Raw genomic sequence first — 19,643 nt, 5'->3', positions numbered from 1 at the left:
ACTAAGGGACGCAACTGCTAGCGTTCAATTCAAGATGGCGGCCGAACTCGAACGAGCTGTGGCCCTCCGTACCACAAACAAGAATATGGCGATTGATATACTAAATAGTATTGGTGAGTATTGATTTGCTTGAGTAATAAGGCGAATTAAGCACGTAGTTGACGTTGATAAAGTCGGCACTTATGTTGTAAATGAAAACAACTTTTAAAGAAAATCAAGCTTTCTCAAATTCGCTGAATCACATGCCGGTAAGAGTGGTTTAGGTGAATATAAAACATTACTATGATTTTATCGCCTGTATTGTTTATGTACACCACTTAGTCAATTTTATATCCGTAAACAAACGTACTAGTGATATACTTCATTTTTCTGTTGTTGAATGGCAGAGTGACCAGGGGCCCATTATTTACCATTAGTTCTAGATTGAATTATAACTAAACAAAAGAAGAATATGACATATGAAAAAATACATAAAGCCAGCCTGCGGGCGCGATTCTTGTAAGTGTCTTCTCTGTCTGCTACGGCAGACGTGAAAATCCTTTTAAAGAATGATTTACTTGCTACCAGAGTTTGACCATCAGACTTTTCTAAAAAGGTTACAGAATGCATGGCTTAAAATAAATTACTTGTGATTGAATTGAGAGGATTTTTAATCTTTGCTGAGAGCTCAAAGATGTCTCTTGTGATATGACAGAGACAAAATAAGTGTGAATATTCTCGGCCCTGAGGGAGACACTCAAAACTCATTTCGTTTCTTGACTGATATTTCAAAACCTGCTTATTTTACACATAACATGTATACCAATAATATGAGTCACGCATAGCTTGGAAAGAGTTCATTGACACTATGACATTCTGTTGAAAGTATTAAGAAAAATAAAACACAGAAGTTTGGTTAACTAGTTAGTGCTACAAGAAACAAGAAAGTTTGGCATGCTACAGCTAATGATTGATTGCACAATTTTTGTGAAATTAAAATTTTGTGTGGTTATATTTTGTGACATCATAATACTGATTGATGTTGTGGAGGTATAAAGAGGTTTCATTTTGTGCCAATTTCATCTTTATTAAAATCATTTTTATGTTAAATAGAAGTTTAAAGTAAGGTAAACGAATTTAGGAAAGCAAAAATTTTAGATACTTTCATTAACATTAGTTTCAGTTAGTACAGAGTAGTTGAATCGGTTGAAATTTCCTGATCGATCATCAACTTTGTGTAGCCGATCAATGATCGATTAAGATCGATTAATTCTTAATTGTCTGTTTTGGATATTATTCAAGTCTAAATATGTATTTTGTGTAATGTTTTAACAGCAATTCAGGTAATTACTAAAACTGTTGTACATACACCATCTTTCTGTGTGCTTGTTATTTTCTTATTGCACAGAATACTTTTTAATAAAAACAAATGTTGTTTTATTTTCTTAATAATTTTACTAATGTTGAAAATAATTTCAATATTTAAATACTTTATTTTCATACATCACGATGATTGATTACAGATTCTTTACTCGATTAATTGATCAAACATCTCAAACAAGTGATACTCGATTAATCAGAACAAGACTAGTACAGAGCACCTTTGCTCCATATCTTTCCAGGAGAATTTTTCTCTGTTGGTCACTTAGATTGATTCCTGTTGTATAGACAAAATGTTAACAGTAGCAGCACTTCACTGGGGTAGCAAAAGGCCCTAAAGAACTTTGCTGTTATAAACAGGAGTGTTATACGCTTAGCTATCAACAGGTTAGGAATCCTTGGATTTGTTAGGATGCACTGGCACCCCCCATCATTCCCTCACATTACAGACATCGAGGATAAATATAGAAATATTGGTTTATAGACTTCTAGTTCACCATTGAAATTATGTTTTTGACCCCTCAATATTAATTGAGCTTTCAAATTTAAATCCTTATTTTTAGAAGGCATACATATATAAACATGATATCAGGTAAGAATTCATCATGCTTACATGACATTTCAAGCAAAAACATTTTGTTATTAATAGATGAACAGCTAGCTATAAATAGTGTATTAGAAACCATGTCCAACTTCAGTGTCAGTGATTTTTATTGTCCCTGAAAAAAAGAAGAAAAAGACACATGGTTAAACATTTTATGATCATTGTCATGTTTATGATTTATGATTATGTATTTAAAAAAGACTTTTGAATGTATATTAATAAATAATGGTCAATGGAAAACAAAGACTATCATGTACTGTATTTATCCTGAAATAAGCCCCCTCCCCTTGTGTCAAATTTCAGTATCAAAATTTGGGGGAATGCATCTTTGTGAACTACATTTAGCTTACACTTTGAAAATTGTTGGTTCTGTACAAATGAAGAAGGGGCTTAATTGTGGGCTGGAACTTTTTATTTGTGGGTTGGGGTTTATTTCTAGATAGATATCTAACTGAACAGCACTGAATCTCATTTATGAATTTCACGCTCCAGACAGGCATGGCTTTTTTACATGTCCACTTGAGACAAATATCACCTAATTAATTGATAACTGATTGTAGTACCAAATTATTAATAGCAATTAACCTAGTTTTGGCATTTCTGATGCCCCCCAGTTGCTTTTGATCTGTTCTGGTTGCAAATAAATGATACAATCTTGCAATTTTTGTACAACCAGAAGATAAATTAACACTATGTATTTTACATGAAATGTTATCACATAACCATTTCTATTACAGTAAAAAGAGACATGGACACCAATAGTGATGAAGTACTCCGGATAAAAGAGCAGGCCATTCTTGAGCTTGGATCTTTGTTAGCTGAAACTAAGCAAGCTGAAGGTAATGAAATAAAATCATGAAACAACAATTCTGTACATTTCTCAGGTCACTGTGTAATCTACTTTGTATAATATCAGTCAGAAGTAATTTACAATTGGTTTGGAGGACCTACCTAACGACTATTTAGAGTGTAATTGATGTCTGTCATGGTTTTTCAGAACTTGCGGGGTTGGTCAAATTCACACGACCATTCCTTGTCCTTGTAAGCAAAGCAAAGGCAGCGAAGTTAGTACGAGGACTGGTTGACTTGTTCCTGGACATGGAAGCTGGAACAGGGAAGGAGGTAATGTAAATTTTTGTATCATAACAGATTCACTTATCAGTAACTTTATCATGGATGTTTGGAGCCTTGGTGTATACTGTAGTGGCAAAATTTTATGCATGTCACTAAACTCTGAGTACAGAATATTATAAACACAATTAAACTATATAATGATAAACATGGTTTTATATAATTGGTCGACACTGACAGCAGAAGCAGACTACATTGAAATATTGTAACATTGGGGTTTGTGTAACCCACCTCAAATTTATAACAACAGGCTGATAATGATGGACCTCCTGAACCATGACTTGAACAGATATGTTTACTATTCAACAGGTTGAATTATGTAAAGAATGTATAAACTGGGCGAAAGAGGAGAAAAGAACTTTTCTACGACAGGCATTGGAGGTAAGACTGACTACATAAGGCTTTACCTTCTCTTTAAGACAGGGTATAGATTCTGTTCCCAATGTTTATGTGTAATGGAAAGCTGTTGTGTAACCATGTGTAAAAAAAATGATGAATTCTTGCAAATCCATACAATCATTTTCAGTTTCGTGTAAAAAAAGATGATTTTTTAAAATAAATATGAGTTTTGTTTTTGTGTAGGAAATGTTGTTGAGTTTCACATGTTTAATTCATCAGATATCAGTAAATTTTAAATTTTTGTTTGTTCTATTAGCTTGTAAGGTATTGCTGTTGTTTTTCCAGTCTAGACTGATATCATTGTACATCGACACCAAAGCTTATCAAGAGGCATTACTTTTGGGTATGTGATTTACTAAGACTTCTGTTGTAATATCAACTTTATTTATTGTACAACAATTGTGTAACAAGCTTTAAGCTTATATTAACCACTCTTGATGGCCTGGATGGAAGTGCACAAGGGGTCTTACAGGGGGAAGAAACCAGAGTATAGGGGGTGGGGGAACCCATGTGGTTGAACAAGTGACCTCATACCTTTTCTCTGCACCAGGAATTGAACCTATGATGCCTAGGCGAAAGGCGAGTGTTACCACTGGGCCACCCAGCCATTTATCATCTGTGTGATGTGACCACCAGTGTATAAGGGATGATGATTGCTTTGATTCACAGGCCTTTTGATGGTTATATAGGATACATACCAAGAAATAACAATGTAAAGTCTCAGGGTCCAACTAAATTCAGTGTTTGGCTAAACACTGGGTAAAGATGAATTAAGTATTTAGCTAAACACAGGGTCAAGCTAAATTAGCTCAGAGTCAGACTGAATTAAAGGTTTGACTAAGCTTTGGTTCAGACTAAACTCAGATTAATTGAAACTCTAGACCTGACGATGACATATCCACAACACATATAAATCAAAGTTGGGTACAATAACGAGAGGTAATTCTGGAACCTTTGGATTAACAACATTATTGTGTTGTATGCATTGCATCATTTAATGGTAAAATGTCTCCTGTTTTTTCCTTACAGCATCCCAGTTACTACGGGAGCTAAAGAAACTGGACGACAAAGCTTTATTGGTGGAGGTCCAGTTGTTGGAGAGTCGAACGTATCATTCTCTGTCAAATCTTCCAAAAGCCAGGTAATACTTGTTAGCATTTTACTGTGGATTGGATGTGCTTTAGCAGAAATTCTATATGTAACCTTCGACTTCTTTACAGTGGCCCTAACTTTACACACAACAAATGTTGAAACCACACTGCAAGTAAATCAGTAGTAGTAAGCAGCATCATAACCTTTATTTGAAATAAATCTCTTAGAATTTGACCTATATGCAACACTGCAACTACAAATACCTGCAAGAAGACCAAACCTCAAAGTAACCCTGACTGTTCACACTGTGATAAATCTGGTAATCTTAACAAGTTTGGAAACTGTAAATTTAAATAGTTACAAGTGCAACATACTTTATATTTAGGCATTGTTTTTTATCAATGTGATGTATTAAGACAGCTTTTTTTCTTTACTTTTTTTAATTCAGTCTTATAGTTTAACTTTTAAACAACCAAATTACCTGCACTTCGATTGTGTTACAAATAACAAATATATGAATAATGAACAGGCATTGTAAATGAGACATGTAAATCTCATGCACTACGCTGCAGTGCTTGAATTTTTATGTTTTGTCCATTTTTTCTGTAAGCTTACTTGCATGTTAATTGTTAAATGATATGTTAGTTTTTCCAATTGTCTGTCTGTGACATACATATAATTTATAAGGGAAGCAATTCAGACAAGGATTGGGAACTGAAAATGGTTGATACAATGGACTAGATAATGACTGTATCACCTGTACACATGTTTAGGTTGATGTATCTATATCTCAGAATGACATTTTATAACATGTTTGTCTCAACATGTATATACGTATCTGCACTCAAATGAGATAAATTAATATTGAACTCATACAGGTACTAGGTTTTCTTATCTGTTTTGCTTATAATACACAAACTTGATGTATTTATATTTTTAAATAAAACCTTTTTAAAAATGCACATGATTGTATAAATTTGTTGACTCACTTTAATCAAACTGAATCCAAGAATTTCATGGGCATGATTTTGTAGAATTTTTTCAAAATAAACTTTACCAATGTTTGTCTTCAGAGCTGCCTTGACATCAGGAAGAACAACTGCCAATGGAATTTACTGTCCACCAAAGCTCCAGGCTGCCCTTGACATGCAGTCAGGTAAGAGCTACTGTAACTACATACTTCTGGAAAGGGAAAAAGGAGATAGGTGTTTTAAAAATCTTTTGCATTTTTTCTGAGAAAACATTTATCGAAACTAAAAGTCTTACCTTGAGAATTATAAACCTATAGTTGAGTCTTATTGTTAAATCTAGTCCTTATTGTATAAACCAGTCATTCTTTTCTTCGAACACCCCACCAATGTCTAGGAAAAGTGTTCTGATCTGGTCTTCTAGCAGTATTGTGGTGTTCACTTAGAATGGTTGATTCCATGATTAGATCATTGTTGATGAAAAAAACTTAACTTCATCAAAATTTTGCTATAAAGTATTTTAGGTGTAAATTCTGCTATGTTTGTACAAATGTATAAATGTTTTCTCCACTTAGGTTTTTTTTTTATAGTTGATGATGAATGAGATGTTTGCAATATTCAAGATGTTGATGACAATTTGAATTGGTTTTGTATTTGAGGGATTAATCTCCTCACAGCAGTCCGGGCCATATGAGGACTGGGGCAAAATCTTAAAATCTCTTTGAAACCAGTATACTGTTACCTGTATGTATGTACACATATGATGTTGAAATGCCCTGCAGAGAGCACTGTATAAATATTTGTTATTTCAGGTATACTACATGCTGCCGATGAGAAAGATTTCAAAACTGCCTACTCCTATTTCTATGAAGCATTTGAAGGTTATGACTCTATCGACAGTCCTAAAGCTGTTGTAGCTCTCAAATACATGCTGATGTGCAAGATCATGCTGAACACGTAAGCTCTGAAATGGATCTATTCTTTAACTTGATTGAGTTTGAGAAATTTTCGCAGTCAGAACTACTTTTAGGAAAAAGAAAAAAATTGAAGTTAGTTTGTAATGAATGATTCAAAGATGTAAGGTAACAACATTTGTATGTCTTAATATTGATAATTAGGAAGCAAAACAAATATTTTCTTTGTTGAATAAAGAAAAAGTTATTACTTGGGTATGTTAATACATTTCTATATACAATTAACATAAATTTTATACATTCGGTCAGATGGCTACTTTTTGAGATTCTTATGTATATTCAAGGTCTTTCAATCAGAGAAAGATTGTTTTTGATATTTTTAAGATTTGTTGTTTGAAATATGTTTAGTTCCTTTGAAGAAATTGAGAAGAATTTGGAATTCAGTTTTCATTCTTGTGGCTTGGAATACGATAAGAAATATGATACTAGCAGAGAATACAATTACAACAATAATCTATTTACAACTGCAGGGCTGATGAGGTGCAGGCCATTGTTAGTGGAAAACTAGCACTAAAGTACAGTGGTCCAGAGGTCGAGGCAATGAAGAGTATAGCTACTGCCAGTCACAAACGCTCTCTTGCAGAGTTCCAGAAAGTATGTATCAATGGCTGAGATGCCTTATTAAATAAATATATTGGCAATACCATGATGGAACATGGTCTCCAGAAACAGGGAAAATTGGCACAAGGTATATGTTGTCACTTTTTTAGTGAGTGATTGAGTTTGATTATTGATTTCATGTTCTTGACTGGTAAAATATATTGTTAATGAAATTTTAGAAAATACACTGGTTGTATCTCTGTGTAGTTTCTGGTTGACTTGTTGTCGGGGGTGGGCTTATTACAGGACCATGAAATCAAAATTTATTTTCAATTTTACTGAACAGTAAATATGTATGTATAGCTTATTACCAGATTCATGTTTATTTTCTGATAACAGCACTTGATATAATGTCTTTGTGATATCTTAGTGAATTGGTCTCATGATCCTGTCTTAGATTCATAATACTTTAAATCAAATTGATAAAGCCCTTTTTAAATGGAAGCTGTAGCCTTGTGTGAAACAAAAACCACTTGAATATCAGATATTTATTCATCTAGTTCATGGATAGTCTAAAAGAGCTTGCTTTTACATCTGCTGTATTTAAATGTTTAAATAAAATGAAATTGTTGATTACCTATTTCACTTTTCTATGAATTTGCTGTCTGTTTTAGACATTGGGAACATTCAAACCACAGCTGGAAGATGATCCAATTGTAAATGCTCATCTGAAGACTCTTTATGACAACCTCCTAGAACAGAATCTCTGTAGAATAATAGAACCATTCTCTAAAGTACAGGTAAGAAACACGAAACAGAGGAAGGGAATTTTGGTTTCAATTAATGTGGTTTGCAAGGTTTGGTATCTGAAACTAAAGGGTTTCAATTTTATATGGATGGTTTTTTTTTTTCGCTCCTGTAATTTGTACTTAGATTAAAAACTTACTTGTACTTTAGGATAATTTTGATAGAATAATACAAAATGGGAGCAATATCTATTGATAAATCACAGCAAATCTCACATGCTTGTCGTCAGTCGTGATTATGTAGTATAAAGGGAAGGGAGATTATTCAATTGTAAGGCATATATCTCAAATGGACTTATTTTAAAAGATTAAATAATAGGTACAGTATTTGGTGTGTATTCTATATGTTGTACAATGGTATTATTGTTTTTGTCCAGGTTCAACATGTTGCTAATTTAATCAAGTTACCGATGGTGAGTATAAATTATATACTGAATATAATCGGCATCATATGTTTGATAGCTTTGAAACTAATTAAGATTTTTGTAAAATTGATAAACTTATTCTATATCGTACTGCTGTCATCAAATTGACTATTTGGTTTGAAATATGTTTTGAGGAGTTTCCAATTCAAAACTAGTACAACTTGTATACAAATAGTAGTTTGAATGTACACTTCCAACCAAGACATTGAGGCAACAAAACTGAAAGAAAGTATTTTTCCTAGGGTGAAAAGAGAAATTGTATTTCTGGATATAAGATTTATCTATTTGAAAGAAAAACCTTGTACATTATGTATTGGCTTTTATGGTTTATCTCACCGTATACATTATATATACAATCATGATACACTGTAATAATTGATAATCATAAACTGCCCTAGAGTAAGGACTAGAAATGGCAATATCTAGCTTGGGAGGGGTACTTGCCCCATTTTATCTGATAATTTCAGAAGAATGTTAAGTACACATTTATCCTGAACTGTGCTTTTAGTCGAATTAATTAAAACATGGCATACAGGTTATGATATAATACAAAATATATATTTTGTTGCTAAAGAATTCCATTTGTTTTTTTCTTCAGGACACAATAGAGAAGAAACTATCACAAATGATCCTTGATAAAAAATTTCATGGTAAGATCAGTATTGACTCATTGTAAACACATTGTTTGTAGATATGTTATAAAATTCTAAAAATATCTTTCTTTGTGTAATGAGCGGTGATTTATTTTTGAGTCCAGGGGTCAAGACAATATTTTACTGGAGAAGCCCTGACATGGATTGTCAAATAAGAAACAATACTTAACATAGAATTTGAAGTTGTATCATGTTGTGACCAAGGCCAATGAGCTCAGTGTAAGATTACATTTGTTAAGATATTCAAGTAAACTGTCTGAAATCTATTTTGTTGGATTAAAACATTGTCATACTTTCATGATATGCCCAAGGAAATTTATATTTCTGTAAATGCACTCTCAGGTAAATCTTATTTGCCAGAATGAATCATTGGAGTCTTTGTTACTCATTCATGTCTAGTACATCTTGTAACTTCATCATTCACAACTTGTTTACATTAATTCTGTGACTGCTTCACTTTTCTTAAACACAAATAAGACAGGACACTAACATTTTGTTTTTTATTGGCTGTGTAGGTATTTTGGACCAAGGTGCAGGAGTACTAGTAGTGTTTGATGAGACACCAGTGGACAAGACATACGAGACGTCACTGGAAACGATACAGAATATGGGCAAAGTGGTTGATGCCCTGTATAACAAGGCCAAGAAGCTCACTTAGTAGTGGACATTGTTTTAGTGGGCAATGTTTTAGTTTACTTTGTTTCTATGACATGTCCAACATTCTGTGAAATTTTACAGATTCTTGTGTACTGCATGGATCTGTTCGGCTTCTGAATTGTATTTACTGACATAGAATCTGTACTGTGTTAGTGAAAGTTTATCACATTCTGATAGAGAGTCAGCCATAGAGGCATTTATCTGGGTCAACGGTCATTTTTTTCATTTGGCAGTAATACGAGGAAATTAATTTGTTTTTAAATTAAATACACTGTAAAACCTACCTGCTTAGAAATACTTATAGATGAACTATTTTTGTGATATTGATTCCACATGAACTTGTCAGTGGAAATGCCCTATATGTTTGTATTGCACAAAATATTACTTTTGTATAACAATGAGTAAAACATGGATTAACATCAATTTTGATAAAGAGGATCCAGTGTTTCTTAAATTATTGATTTCTGCAAATAGTTGATGCTGTAATGTCTGTACAAAACCTCATTCTAGATGTGTAACACTATACAGATATACATTTCTGATACCTATACAGTGCTTCTAGTAATGACATTATAGATAAGGTAAAATATTTATTTTAGGGGATAATTCCCTCACTTTTATATGTACTTATATAGTACTGGCCATTTGGTGGCTTGTTCCTTAGATGATGGTTGAGGAAAAGATGAAATGGGACAAAAGAAGGGCTTTTCACATTTTTATATAAGTGAAGAATATAGAAGTTTGCATACTTTTGCCTTAAGCTAATGAGTCCAATGAAAATTTGTTGGCAAATTAAGATAAATTCTTTTGTGAAAATTAAGTTTGTTTTACAGTACATATGTGTCTGCAGATCTTTTCACCAATATCGCTCTTGCCCATGAAATCAAATATTTAACAAACATTGAATTTAATTGTTTTAAAGCCAAGATATTAAGACTGTAGATGAATTATACTTACAAAACATTTTCAATCTTTTCCATCAAAAAGGACATTAGGGCATACTGATGTCAGAAAAGTTTGTAGGATAGAGAAAAGTTCGGCCTCAGTGTAAATCATTGAAGCTAATGAATTTTTTTCCATCTGTGTACGATTTTGATTGAATGTTCAATGACTTTTAGGGGGATGTAACAAAGATATATGTTCTACATGTCAAATCCGCGTCAGCTTTTTAGGGACATGTAACAAAGATATTCATTCTACATGTCAAATCCGTGTCAGCTCTTTGCAAATTTTCATGAAAAGGAACTATTTTCAGTGTATGAGTGAGTCTGCATGAATGTGAAATTAAAATGATTTGTCCTTTTGCAAGAGTTCAAGAATTGAAAGTATGTATAAGTACTAGATTGAAGTTTGAGTGCTAGACTGACTTTTTCATGAAAATGACTTTCACATGTATCAATGTCATTGAATGTAAAAAAGGTTGACAATAACATTGACATGTATAGAAAAATAAAAATATAGGAATTTCCACTTTTATTGTTGATTTTTAACCAACCATGATCAGATGAGAACCTGTCAAATCTACATTGTCTGCACATAGGTCAGTCCTTTGATAATTATTGATTTGTCTGATTCTGGACAATGGTCAGTTGTTGTGACCGTTGATAATTATTGATTTGTCTGATTCTGGACAATGGTCAGTTGTTGTGACCGTTGATAATTATTGATTTGTCTGATTCTGGACAATGGTCAGTTGTTGTGACCTTTGATAATTATTGATTTGTCTGATTCTGGACGATGGTCAGTGTTGTGACCGTTTATTGATGATGATGAGAAGGCTCCATTGAGCAATCATGGTTCCCTGAACATCTATTTAAAATTCTCATGTTCCACTTGTTGTGGGGATTGAGCTGAAACTTGTCAGAAATGATCCTGAGATGGTCCTGACTAAGTGTTTATATATATGTGACAGATGAGGTGAGTTGGAAATTTCATTGTAAAACATTTTTGAATACCACCTGCAACAAGATATGACCTTTTAACAGCGAATAATGGCAATTTGCTTATAGGAGAATGAAACAGTAAATTCACATCAGGCTTACTATTAAGAAAGCCACGTTTGTTACATTGCAGATACAGCAAATACCATGGAAGATACGACACTTCACTTTAATTGTTACCTGTTAATTAGATCATTAGTACATGAATCTAATCACGTTATACACACTCTAGTGCACCTTATATATATATATTATGGACCGTGCTGTGACCTCGTGTTGTATCTTTCGGCAAGACAGTTTACCCTGGTTACTTAAAATGGTACGCGATGGACCTGCAGCACGTGTTCAGCAAGACAGCTACAGAACTATTAGGACATTTCTCCTCAAAATGATCTAGGGTGTTTCAGAGCGATAAACAAAAGATATAAAGATGATCGATTCGACAAATTCATTCCTAGTATTTACATAGTGAATCTCGGATCAGATTATCAGAGGTTCTACATGGTAATAAATTGTTTTCCTTTGAAGTGGATCATAGTGAAACGGGAATTTAAAATTTAAAAAAAATATAACATTTTGAACGTGTTCTGATACAGATTAAACAGGTGATAGTGGGAGTACTGTGTTGTGTTGACTACAGAACACTGCATTCTGTCTGGTTATCGTCTTCCATAAAAATACACGACGTGTGTAGGGATACATACAATATGTAACAAACTCCTGTAGATTCTGTTAAGATCCTTACCCGTGGTGGATTTTATTTTTCATAAAGCTGGAGAATTGTCTGTGCTGTCGTGGTTATGACCTTGAACAAGACACTTATCTTTAACTGTTCTGGATGTCATGCGACGCACCTCCTGTATGCTGTTCAGTGAAGTAGCCACCAGCTACTACAAGGTGACCTGACCTCGAAATAAACCTGTCTGTTGAAGGGACCATGAAACCAATTGCTAAATAAATTTTGTCGATTTGTTAATTTATTAACCAAACTTTAATTATTTTCATTTGCATTGTGTTGTTGAATTGACCGATAATTGTACTTGTCCAGAAATAGATCTGCTAGCATTTGTCTGAGGATCAGACCAGACAACTGATTATATAGATATAGACACTGTTATGAAATTGTTACGGGAGAGATTAGTAGACATTAATCAAGATACTGATCAAAGGGGTAAATGTAGATAAATCTAAAACGTCATCCACGAAACAAACATGTGTATGTTCGTTCTAGATTCTATATCTATGACAATGAAAAATACTCCGAAATGGCAAAACAATCAAAATTAAGCAAAAATCCAAACGGGGTACACGTACAAGTGTGGGCCTGTGAGTGAATTCTGTAGAAAATGGTGACCTGTGTACCCTTGTGAAGACTATACACTATCGCTACACTCTGTAGCCCCAGAAAGGTGTATTTACAAGTAGTGTAAGCATTTCAACAAACGCATACTTTATTTTCTATGGATTTCATCATGTACAAGTGTGTTCAGTTGAGCTAATGTCATCTAAATACAGGTCTCCAGCATATATCAGTATTCTCCTCCCCACCCCGCCCCCTTTAACTCAACTTAAATGCCAAACATATCATAAACAGCATTGATTAATAAACAAATATTCTACCTTATATGTGTGTGAAAATATACTGCTATCTGCGGAAGAGCTGAGGAAGTTGGGAAACTATACAGAAACCTTTGGCTGGTATTTCCTCATGTCGTCCCTAGCTATTTAGCCCTGGTTTTGATTGGTCGATTTACTTTGTGTTGTCCGAAGTTGTATTGAGTAAGTAAATAGTAGGAGTTGTGTACCCCCAGTGTTGTGTATATCTGTTATGTCTGAAGATCGAGAATGAAAGGGTCAATGCATAACGTTTGTGTTTGTATTTCTTTCCCTATCTAAATCCAGATAGTGTGATTTTTTGTTCCATGATATAAACTATACAATGAGCTGAAGACCGATAGTAGAAGACGTTGAAAGAAGAAGGACCAACGTCATGAATGAATGTCTTTCAATAGATTGTGGTTCGAATAAAATTTAACTAAAATTGACAACTCACCATATCAGACGAAATTCTATCTGACGCGTAACATTGTAAAATTATCTATTAGCCCCTTCATCCCGATTCACGAGGAACGTGAAAAATCTCCTTTCTACAGATGGTATATAGGTTTCCCTAGTAAATTGATTTGTCACTAAACTTATTACAAAACGCCAGGTAGGTGCGTTTGCGGTAAAGGTTTAATGCATTGAAAGAGAAGAACGCTGAGACAGGCTCTCCCAGACTACATTATTGTAACATTCAGATATAATGAGTGTGGGAGATATCCCAATGAATACTTACCTCTATATGCGTGTCCTGACAGGGTACTTAACTCTTTCGGTCTAAAGTTGATACAATTATGTATAATGTTTATCTACTCTGGTCCTACGCGATGTAGTGTGGTTGGTAATTTGGAAACAATGCCTGATGATTTCTAATCTACAAATCAATTTATAACTTATGGTTTCAATACATTTTCTGATTATGCACCTGTACATTTGTATAAGTTGTAATCTTAACAACAGTGAACAGAACACACATGATTTACACACGTATTAAGATTTATTTATATTATGTTATATTTTGCTGGAACCCAAATAATGCTGAAGAAAGTATTCAGATGGTTAATGATAATAATGTTTAACGATATTATAAATAACGGCGTGGACGAGAACGATTTATCCACAAAAAATTGGTATCGAGAACTGTTTTACCTCAGTTGTGGATACTGCGAAATCCCTCATACAACTATACAATGTAATAGGGAGAGTAATGCAGCCCCTCCTAGGGCGGTGGGGGTGTGTGTGTGGGGGCGGGGGGGGGGTGTGGTAGGGAGTAGCCCTAACAAGTCATGTGACAGGCCATGGTTTAAGCGTTAGACATGTACGAGTACTTTGAAATATTTGATTATTCCTCGTCTCACGAAAACCACGACGCACTTATTTCTAGAAAGAAATTGTACAAGACGACTGAGCGTAAATAAAAACGATCATATTTGTAAGCTCAAGTTAATATGACGGATTTTTTTAGAGTTAGCAACCCGAAACTATTTTATAAAATCTTTTAAAAAATAGACCGTAAAATCAAATGCAATTTTTTATAATTACTTTAAGAACTTTGTCGGTGAAAGTGGTAATACTGACAGAAATTTTGTCTGTTATGATGAAGTGATATTTGATGAGCTCACTGAAATTGAATCGACAACCAAAAAACTTAACACAGAGAAGTCACTGATTGGACCAGTTTCTAAATCAAATTTTTATTGAGGCTAAACAATTGTTACTTCCCTTGCTACACAAAATGTTCAATGTTGTGTTTAGAGTAGAATACATCTCTAAAGCATTGTCTGAGGCTTTAACTGTGTCCATTAAAAAAAAAAATAGGCGACACCAATGACCGCAGTCACAATAATGAATTTTAGCCTTTACAAGATTGAGTAAATGGGAAGATAAGAACAATATATTACCGGGTGCACAGTTTGGTTTCCGTTCAGGCTTGTGAATAGTCGACGCAATACTTCATAAATACATGTATATCATCACAGGACTTAAAATGATTCTTAAATGGTCAATTGCTTGAAAATGTAGATAGGGTTTACTACCTTCACTTGCTTCTACACTTTAACGGTAATTTTAACTCATCGCTTACACAAATATCCTCCCTGAGTAAGTTATTCGCACTGAAACAGACCTGTATACCTATATATTTAAACTCCTCCACATTATCAAGTCTATTTGACACGTATGTAAGAAGTGCTGCTAGATACAGTAACGAAGTATGGGGATTTCTACTGCCATCGTCTTAGTGAAGATATAATTAGATTTTAATAAAGATGTTCTTGGAGTTACACAGTCCACACCTGATGCTATGGTATATTTGGAGCTTGAGAGTCCCGTTTTCTCTTTTTAGTAAATTAAGAAATTTAAGTATTGATTTAAGTTAACCTCTACTAATAATTGCATTTTAAAAGGAAGTTACGAGTACTTGTGCAACCAATGTGGGACTAACCCGAATTGTAAACAAACTGGGTTGTGAAAGTCGAACGCCTGCATTAGGCAGGATGTGTTTTTGGGTCTCCCGTCAATTCATAAATGTATTTGTTTTTTAAACATTGTAAAACAATGTTTGATGAACATTTTCAAGCTAGAGCGTGAATTGGTTTTTGCTTCGTCTTTTAAATGTGTTATATACTAACACGTTGTAGATCATTTAGCATTGCAAACTTATTTTTCTAAACTTAATTCTATTAATCATAAAATTGCTATTGTAAAAATACGCCTATCTTCGTCTTCTTATCGTATCGGGCAGGCAAACGAACATTCTTGGTTAACTACCTAATTTGACTGTATGTCGTGATATTGAAGACTTTTGTATAACGATCTGAAATCCGAAAATTGTTGGGAGGCGGTTGCTTGCTATTAATTTTCACAATAATCCCGAGACTTTTTTAACTGTTGGAAGAAAGCACGTTAGATGTTGAAGGCGCTGAATGGTGAAATGGTGTTTTAGTGCGAGAAGAAATGAAGACGTTGAATGATCAAATGAAGTGTTGCTGTTCATACTGTTATTGCAACGTGATGTAGTTGTAGTACAGGTCTTTGCGTACAAAATGGACGGCATTGTTGGTTTGTAAACGTTTGAGTTTTACAATGGGTGTGGTGCTTCAGGTTTGTAACTGTGTAAATTTAATTTCTGTTTCAATGTCATTGTTGAAATGATTGCAATGTGTTCAAAACGAAAAGTTATTGAACCTTGCTCATATATGTAAATATTTGTATGTCATATTCAGATGATACTGAAGTATTAGATATTTAATATAATTCACAAAATGTTGGTCTCATGTACATGTCCCAGCTGTATATTGATAGAGTCGTTTAATGTGCAGAAGAGGGTTATAAGTTGTCAAACATTTAATTAGTCTTGAAATGGAAAATTGTGGGAATGAGATAAGAAAATTGCTATTAAAAATACAAAATGCACAACAGAAAAAGGATTGACAATTTTTTTCTTTCTATCTGTAATAAACATGGATGATGTTTTTCCTTCAGTAGATACTTGTTTAATCACCCTAATCCATGTTATAACAAGGACTATATAGCACAGGGGAAGTAATCTTTACACAAACTTCACGAGTGGAAATGAAGATCGGGATTACTTCTTCATATTGTATGAATAACTGTTAACAAAAGGTTTGATACAGAAATCCGTCGTCGTTGGATAAAATCCCGACGCCCGGGATGAAAAGCCATGCTATTTTCAGGTTTCGTGTAACCATAAATATCATGAAACTGATTAACTATAGTTGTAGTGAACCAAGGCATTTTGTCTAACATGTCCAAGTACCAGATACGCATTACATAACGCCAGAACTGAAACCACAGCTGAATACTTCAGGATTCAAGCCCATCAAATGTTTGCCAATAAATTTGAGGTCAATCTTTAGCAGGGATGATAAACTGAATAAGAAATCACGTTGGACATATATTTGTGTTGCAGGATCGTGCACGAGAAGTTTGAATCCATACGCTTGACCCGGATGTAAATGGTGGATGACTATTTTGTTTTTCGGGTGTTGATCTTGGCCAGATGGGATAGAAAGTTGTATATGAGACTTTGGGACTTTATTAATTCTAATGTTACATGATTAACTCTGGTCTTGGTCCTTGATGACAGGTATAAGAATGTTTTTGTTTCTCAGAACCAAGCTTTTAACCGATTTTCATTAAAACTGGCAAGGTTGTTATAAAAAGAAATATACGGAGGACGAAATCCTAAAAATGATAGAGTTTCTGGTTGACAACATCTTCGTCGAGTTCGGTGGTAAGATCTGCCAACAGACTATTGGAATACCAATGTTTTCATACGAGGCCGGATTTACTGCAGAGCTTATCAAAACAGGTCACTAAGACCTTGCAAAGTCATTTAATTTCACGTTCTAATATATTGAAGACGATATTTGGATTTAAGTTGAGATTGTATCATAGAAGTTTTTAGATCAATACTCGTATAATTTTAAACGTCCTCTTAACACCAAGGGTCATAAGGGGCGAAACGTCAAGAGAGAAAAACAGAACACAGAAAATATCAATATTTTAATGAATTGCAACGAAGTTAGTCATATTTGATATATTTCATATCCTCTATACGATAAAAACGATGATTTAGTGGGGTAACTTTTAAAGCCAACCAAAAGATCATACAGTGTAATGCAACACACCTTATCCTATATCCTCCGATACCCATAGGGCGACACCGGAGAAACAATCCCAGCAAAGGGATGCCCCACAATAAATCGCCTTTTACGACATACATTGAGATACAGACACAATCTTTCCTCGCTTCTTTAAGGTTCCGGTTCTGTGGAAGTACCCCAACGTCGGGACTGATCACTTTTTGTGGTTTCCTTGCATTTACACCGTTTGTTTGTGTTTAGTGTGACTACGGCAGCTGATGCGTTTCTTTTTACTCAATCGATAACTGTAAGGATAAATTATCGACGAATATTAAACATGCTGCTAAAAGAGCAACAGAGCATGCGATGTGTGATGACCTGATACATCACTTGGAATAAAATACATGAACACTGAGGAAAATTTAGTAAGGCCAATCGCTACATCCCCTGACAGTTCACGTGAATGGATGTAGATTAATACTTCAAGAAGCCACACTAGACTACTTCTTACTTAATACGGAGACATGCCATTGGGACTAATGGAAAGGTCTAACGCATATACTTTTGTACAAGTAGCCGTTTTCTTTTTAAGCTTTTTTTCCTCACCGAGCTTTGTACGTTCATCAACTTACTACGACACCAAATTCCTTCTCCACGACCTGTTGGACGAAAATACCTACGATAAAAGAGTGAGACCAGTTAAAGACCAAAATGAAGCAATGGATGTGCAGGTCGATCTCTTTCTCATGGGTGTCATAAACATTGATGAAGTACAGGGATCGATGACAACAACCGTTTTCCTTGACATCAGGTGGGAAGATGGACTTCTCAAATGGACAGAATCTATGTACAACGGTACGAAACACATTTACATACCCCAGTCTGATATCTGGAAACCTGATATTGCTGTTAATAACGGATTTACAAAGCGTAAGGAACTGGGGGACCCGTTTACACTCGTTACAGTGCAAAGTTATGGTACAGTAAGTTGGCAACCATTTGAAATACTCGAAACAAAATGCTCCATTAACATAAGATTCTTTCCATTCGATAAACAGGTTTGTAACCTCGAATTTGGAGTCTGGACAAGCAACGTTAATGAAATTGGAGTAATAGTTGGCTCAAAAGGCATACGGATGGACACTTATCAGGGAAATGGAGAATGGGATGTTTTGAAAACTGCAGTTCTAGGCTCTGGGTCAAATGTCTTTAACACTGAAGTCAAGTTTTCAATTACACTACAGAGAAAGCCTGGGTACATCATGGTTAACGTTGTATTGCCGATTCTATTGTTGTCGATTCTGTCTACTTGTACTTTCCTTCTCCCGGTAGACAGTGGCGAGAAGATGAGTTTCTCTGTTACACTCTATCTTTCTTTCGCCGTTTTTCTCACAATAGTGGGTTCATCACTTCCGGAAACTTCAACAATGTCATTACTGTCGATGTATCTTGTCGTACTTTCAAGTATCGGAACGGCTGTTATCATAATTACATCCATTCAAATACGTCTGCACTACAGAGACAGTTCTTTTGAAATACCGTGGTGTGTGAGAGGTCTTGTGAGAATCAGCAGGCAGTTGCATTGCAGGAGATCGTTACTAAGAATTCAAAGAAGTAACCAAATTGACGAAATACACATTCAAAATGAAAGTACTGATACTCAGGAAAATGTGCCGAAGACAGATATTGTAACAGATGGTTCTGAGATATCTCCTATGTCAGATAGGCCTGGCTCGAAGCAAGGACTTGCAAATGACGATATCACGTGGCCGGATGTGACGTCAGCGATTGACTTCTACGGTTTCTGGATATTTTCCATAGCGATTATCATGTGTACGGTTTTGTTGTTTACAAATGGATACATCCAGGCAAATTTTGATCCATGA

The 19,643-nt window shown here is 34.5% G+C and overlaps 2 protein-coding genes across 2 annotated transcripts; both read left to right on the top strand.

Moving 5' to 3' along the window:
* The first annotated feature begins 34 nt into the window (after window positions 1–34).
* LOC132565448 (26S proteasome non-ATPase regulatory subunit 11-like) lies at window positions 35–11,074 on the top strand. Its single transcript, XM_060230088.1, has 13 exons — window positions 35–113; window positions 2,701–2,802; window positions 2,961–3,085; window positions 3,404–3,475; window positions 3,779–3,836; window positions 4,523–4,634; window positions 5,659–5,741; window positions 6,366–6,510; window positions 6,998–7,121; window positions 7,742–7,867; window positions 8,251–8,286; window positions 8,897–8,948; window positions 9,467–11,074. The coding sequence occupies exons 1-13, from the start codon at window positions 35–37 to the stop codon at window positions 9,607–9,609; spliced, it is 1,257 nt and encodes a 418-aa protein (XP_060086071.1). The 3' UTR covers window positions 9,610–11,074.
* A 7,207-nt stretch (window positions 11,075–18,281) lies between these two features.
* On the top strand, window positions 18,282–19,643 carry LOC132565529 (acetylcholine receptor subunit alpha-like). The gene has a single exon (XM_060230179.1). It carries the CDS (start codon window positions 18,282–18,284, stop codon window positions 19,641–19,643), a length of 1,362 nt encoding a protein of 453 aa, XP_060086162.1.

Source organism: Ylistrum balloti, unplaced genomic scaffold (assembly GCF_031769215.1).
Source record: "Ylistrum balloti isolate Yb309-2 unplaced genomic scaffold, AGI_CSIRO_Ybal_v1 Utg369724, whole genome shotgun sequence".
NCBI classification, from domain to species: Eukaryota; Metazoa; Mollusca; class Bivalvia; order Pectinida; family Pectinidae; genus Ylistrum; species Ylistrum balloti.
This window is presented reverse-complemented; position numbering and strand designations above follow the sequence as displayed.